Source organism: Humulus lupulus, chromosome 5 (assembly GCF_963169125.1).
Source record: "Humulus lupulus chromosome 5, drHumLupu1.1, whole genome shotgun sequence".
In the NCBI taxonomy this organism is placed as follows: Eukaryota; Viridiplantae; Streptophyta; class Magnoliopsida; order Rosales; family Cannabaceae; genus Humulus; species Humulus lupulus.
The window spans coordinates 239,258,463-239,263,779 of NC_084797.1; the positions used below are offsets into that span (position 1 = coordinate 239,258,463).

General features: G+C 29.0%; 1 protein-coding gene across 1 annotated transcript; it reads left to right on the plus strand.

Moving 5' to 3' along the window:
* The first annotated feature begins 2,041 nt into the window (after nucleotides 1-2,041).
* Nucleotides 2,042-5,027, plus strand: LOC133778515 (shikimate O-hydroxycinnamoyltransferase-like). Its single transcript, XM_062218473.1, has 2 exons — nucleotides 2,042-2,526; nucleotides 3,991-5,027. The coding sequence occupies exons 1-2, from the start codon at nucleotides 2,089-2,091 to the stop codon at nucleotides 4,921-4,923; spliced, it is 1,371 nt and encodes a 456-aa protein (XP_062074457.1). The 5' UTR covers nucleotides 2,042-2,088; the 3' UTR covers nucleotides 4,924-5,027.
* The last annotated feature ends 290 nt before the right edge of the window (nucleotides 5,028-5,317 follow it).

Genomic DNA, 5,317 nt, shown 5'->3' on the forward strand with positions numbered 1-5,317 from the left:
GACATAATTATGGGAAAACGACATCATGTTTTTAAAACAACACCAATCCAAGAAAACGACATAATTTCATAAAAAATGACATTATTCCTAAGAAACGACATTAGTATCTCAATACATTGCTCCAAAATCGTTACAATATTCTACTATTTGCAAACAGCGATATATATCATCACAACACTATTACAATTACTAAACTACAAATAAATATACATCTATTAAAACGATAATTATCGCCATGCACATAAAAAAAAATGTATTTATCATATAAATTTATTTAATTATGCGTCAAACCAATTAAATGACTTAACAAAAAGCCAAAATACTTAATGAACAAAAAGTTAAATGACGGAAAAAAGAACAAAAAAAAAAAATTAAATAAAGAATCAAACAATTTATTTTGTTGAAGTTTTATGTGAGACATCTCATGCAGTGCATGCTGTCCCTGCAAACTGATAGAATAATATAACTCTTTAGGACCACAGTTGGTGGTTGCACACACTTGGCTTTCCGATAGTCCCAACCTAATTTCTTATCTATATTTCTCTTTCACTATTAGTCTACATTAACGTTTAGAATCACAAACATCTTAGTCTCAACATCATCATCATCCTCATCCTCATCGTCATGATCTTCTAACATATAATTTGACCTATCTTAGTGTTTTCTCTCTAGATGGAGTAGAGAGAAGAGACGAACCATACGAGTTAAGGGCCATGACCCTTTTATTTTTTTTTATGTATATAAATTAATAGTTAATTAGTTGTTGGTATTTCTAATTTAGCATATCAAATTATATAAGGTTTATACTTTTTTGGACTCTGTATTTTTTCTCATTAACTGTTTGGACCCTATGTTTTGTAAAATTGTTAAAATAGAACCCTAAACCCGATTTTGGTCAACGGTTTTTTTAACTAAAATCACAAATAATTTACCAAACTAACAATTCAGAACAAAAATAAAATCATTCTGCTTAAAAGTTGTGTTATTATATTCAATTTTTTCTTCATCAAAATTAAGTTTATGGTTCTATTTTAACTATTTTACAAAACACAGGGTTCAAAAAGTAATTTGTCAAAACACAGGGTCCAAACAGATAATGTGAAAAAATACAGGGTCCAAAAAGGTATAAACCTAATTATATATTAGCAACATATTTTTATTAAATTTGTATTATTTTCATATAAATTTCAAATAAATAAATAATATTATATATAAACGAATGACATAAACATATTAAATGAAAAATTAAACCAAAACATTGTTTATAATTTTTTTTAAAATATATATAATATGATAACTTTTTTAAACATAAATGATAATTTTTTAATAAAAATAAAGATTATGTATTATATATTATTATTGTAATAATTTTTTATAATATTTAAATTTATATTAATATAAGTATTAAATATTATTATTATAATATTTGAATTCATATTAATATAATTAGTAAAAAATTAAGATTATCATAATAATATTTTATAATATTTAAATTATATTAATATAATTATTCAATATCTAGTCTTGTATTATATATTATTATGATAATGATATATTATAACATTTGAATTTGAATTTAAATTTATATTAATATAATTAATAAATATCTATTTTTAATTAATTTTAAAGATATATTCTATTAAATAAATATTCCATTAAAATTAATAAAATAAAAAAATAGTTATATATATGAAGATGGCAAAAAATAGGTTGGTTATTAGATCAAAAAGTTTGGGACAGAAGATCCGGTTCTTAATTCCCTACGTTTTTCTCTCTGGCTACTACCTCTATCACTTATTCACTGCACAAATTTTTTTACTGAGGAAAAAGATAAAATCTTTAATGAACAAAATATATTGAGTCCCGCTCCTTCTCTAGTTTTACTGAGAAACGATTAGCTTATTAGAAAAATCAAAACTGTCATTTTCAATGTCTAAATTGTAGTTTAACCTAGTGGTAATAACTCTTCTCTGTCACCACACACTTGGCATTAAAGTTTTGTTGAACTTTAGTTAAAATGGATACGTGGACATTCCTTATTCTCATATCATCATCATCATCCTCATCCTTATTCTCCCCATCACAAAGATGGATATTAAGGTGAAAGAGAGGACACTGGTGAAGCCAGCGGAGAAAACACCTCGGCGGTCACTATGGCTATCGGACTTGGACCTCTTATACGACGAGGGAAGATCTGCCTGCCTCTACTTTTACAAGAACTGCTCTAACGTAGTCGATGATGGAGCTGGAGCCTCCAAGTTTTTCGACTCAACTCTTCTCAAGGAAGCTCTTGCTAAAGTTCTTGTCCCTTATTATCCGGTAGCAGGCCGCCTCAGGCGCCGCCATGACGACGGCCGTCTCGAGATCGACTGCAACGACGAGGGAGTTCTGTTCATTGTGGCGGAGGCAAATGTAGTCATCGACGATCTCGGAGACTTCTCCACCTCCCCTGAGCTCCCTAAGCTCACTCCTCCGTCCTCTGACTACTCGGCCGGCATATCTTCATTCCCCTTGTTGGTGTTGCAGGTGACTATATACTTAATTAGTTGAATAATCTTACAAATATATTTATCAGCTCACTATACGAAGTCATACGGAGCCTTGGTATATAAAATAAATGGTTTATACATTTTTTTTTTAGCATGAGTTTTTCTTTATTATTTGTTTGGATCTTGTATTTTGATAAAAATAAATTTGAATCCTATAGTTTGTAAAAAAGTTCAAATAAGCCCTTAAACATGATTTTGATAAATAAAAAATTGAATATAACAATATAGTTCTTAGGCAAAATGATTATATTTTTGTTCTGAGATGTTATTTTAATGAATTATTTGTGATTTTAGTTCAAATTTTTTTTTGATAAAAATCGGGTTTAAGAGTCTATTTGAACTATTTTAGAAAATATAGAATCTAAAAAGTAATTTATTAAAACACAGGTCCAAATATATAATGAAACAAAACACATAATCTAAAAATCTATAAACCCATAAAAAAAAAACTTCTACAAACAATTTTTATTTTGACTTTTCTTTTCTTAGAAAACAATTCTCCCAATTCATTTAAAATAAGCTAGTTTTATTCAATATATATAGGAAAATCTTAAGGTAGAGTGATTATTTTTATCTCTACTGGTTGGAGAATTTTTGTTTTTTTATATGTAGTATATAACATTTTGTTATATAATATTGTACATTGACTTATAGCAGACATCCCATTATATTGGTTGACAAATTCGGAATAATTTATAATGTTAAAATAATGGTTCAATTAGTATATTTTATACACCTATAATAAAATGAAACATTTGATTTCGACATGATTAATTATTCATAAATATTTGCTCTAACTACTATGTACACTGTTATATAAAAAAAAACTGAGTTATCATTTTTCCCAATATCGAAAATAAAAGTGCCCCTACCATACCTAAGAAACTCCCTGATTTTTTTTAAAATATATATATTATTTACAATTTATTCCTTTTTATATATATATCTTAACGTTTGTATCTTTTAAATTTTGCAATTTAATCATTTTTATATATATTTTGACATTTATATTTTTCTAATTTTTTTTAAATAGCATGGAGCATATAATATTTAATCTTAGGCATTACTTCCTGTTACATAATCACCAAAACTAAATTTATCCTTGATTGATTTTGGGTCTTAACTAAATAAGTTAGAAGAGTTAAGGAGCAGTTGTGGTAGGGTACAATCTTGATAATTTATAATAGTATATTACCTTAATCATTGGTGGAGTATCTGATCATTCATGAATGGTTAGAATCATCTCCTACCAGCCATAACTGTTCCTTTTAAAAAAAAAAATCACATAATTATAATAATTAAGTTTCAATGTGGTTATAAGATAATATTAAAACAAAACAAAAAACTATATATACTATACACTCCCTCTCCCTCCATTAATTCTAGTGCATATGTACAATTCTATGTTTGTTTTTCATTTTGATACATCTTATAAATGCAGGTTACTTATTTTAAATGTGGGGGAGTATCTATTAGTGTTGGAGGAGAACATATTGTATTTGATGGAAACTCAGCTTTTAGTTTTATGAATGCATGGTCTGAAATAGCTCGAGGCCAGTTAAACCTTTCCGTTCGGCCAGTTTTAGATAGGACATTACTCAGTCACCGAGACCCACCTCAAATAATGTTCGACCACACCAACTCGTACAAACTCAGCACTACTACTCATAATGATCCAACCATAAGATCTTCTGACCAAACCACCACCAAATGTGAAGACTACAACTCTAACTTCAAGGCCATTCTTGTTAAAATAACTAGGGCTCAACTCAACAACCTGAAATCCAAGGCAAAAGAAGAAGGTAACACAGTCAACTATAGTGCATTTGCCATATTGGCTGGCCTTATTTGGAAATGCATGTGCATAGCACGTGCACTTCCTGTTGATCAAGAGACTAAGTTATTTCTCTCTGCCAACGGACGATCAAGATTGCACCCCCCACTTTCCTCTGAATACTTTGGCAATGCGGTTATCCACACCACTGTAGTGGCTGTGGCTGGTGATGTTCAATCCAAGCCATTATGGTATGGAGTGAATCTTATTTATGAGAATTTGAAAAGAATAGACAATGAGTACATAAGATCTGCTTTAGACTTTTTGACTGTTCACCCTAATTCAAAGTGGATTCCATGTGATGAGTGTAGAGGTTCTAATCTGGGGATCTATAGTTGGGCCAACTTTTCGACTAGTAATGCTGATTTTGGGTGGGGTCAGCCCTTTCATATGGGACATTGTGGGATTTTACGTAATGAGGGAAGAGTTTGGATTCTTGATGATGGTGTTGGTGGGAACTTGAGTGTTCTTATATCTTTGGTGCCTGAGCACGTGGAAGTGTTTCAAAAGGTGTTTTATCAATCTATTGAAACTTCTTAGTATAATGAGTGTGTTATTTGTAGTGAGGAATATTATTTATACTCATTTGATTGGAATGTTTTCGAGCTTTTGTTGTGCATTTTAATATTATTACAATTTGGACATCTTTTGTGCTTTTTTTTTTTTTTTATATTATTATTACAATTGTTGTTATTTGTCTTTCCATGTAGTTGATTGTATGTTTCGATCAGTGTGAGACTTGTAATAAGATTGGAATTCTGTCAATTTGAGTATCTAATTATAATTAAGAAAACCTTTTCCAAAAAAAAATTATAATTAAGAAAATATATTAATTTAGTACTAGATTGCATGTCCTAAAACAAACTTTTAGTATACCATATTATTTAAGTACCTTTGTTTGTGTTAGCACTATCGCTTAGTATTCTATTGATTT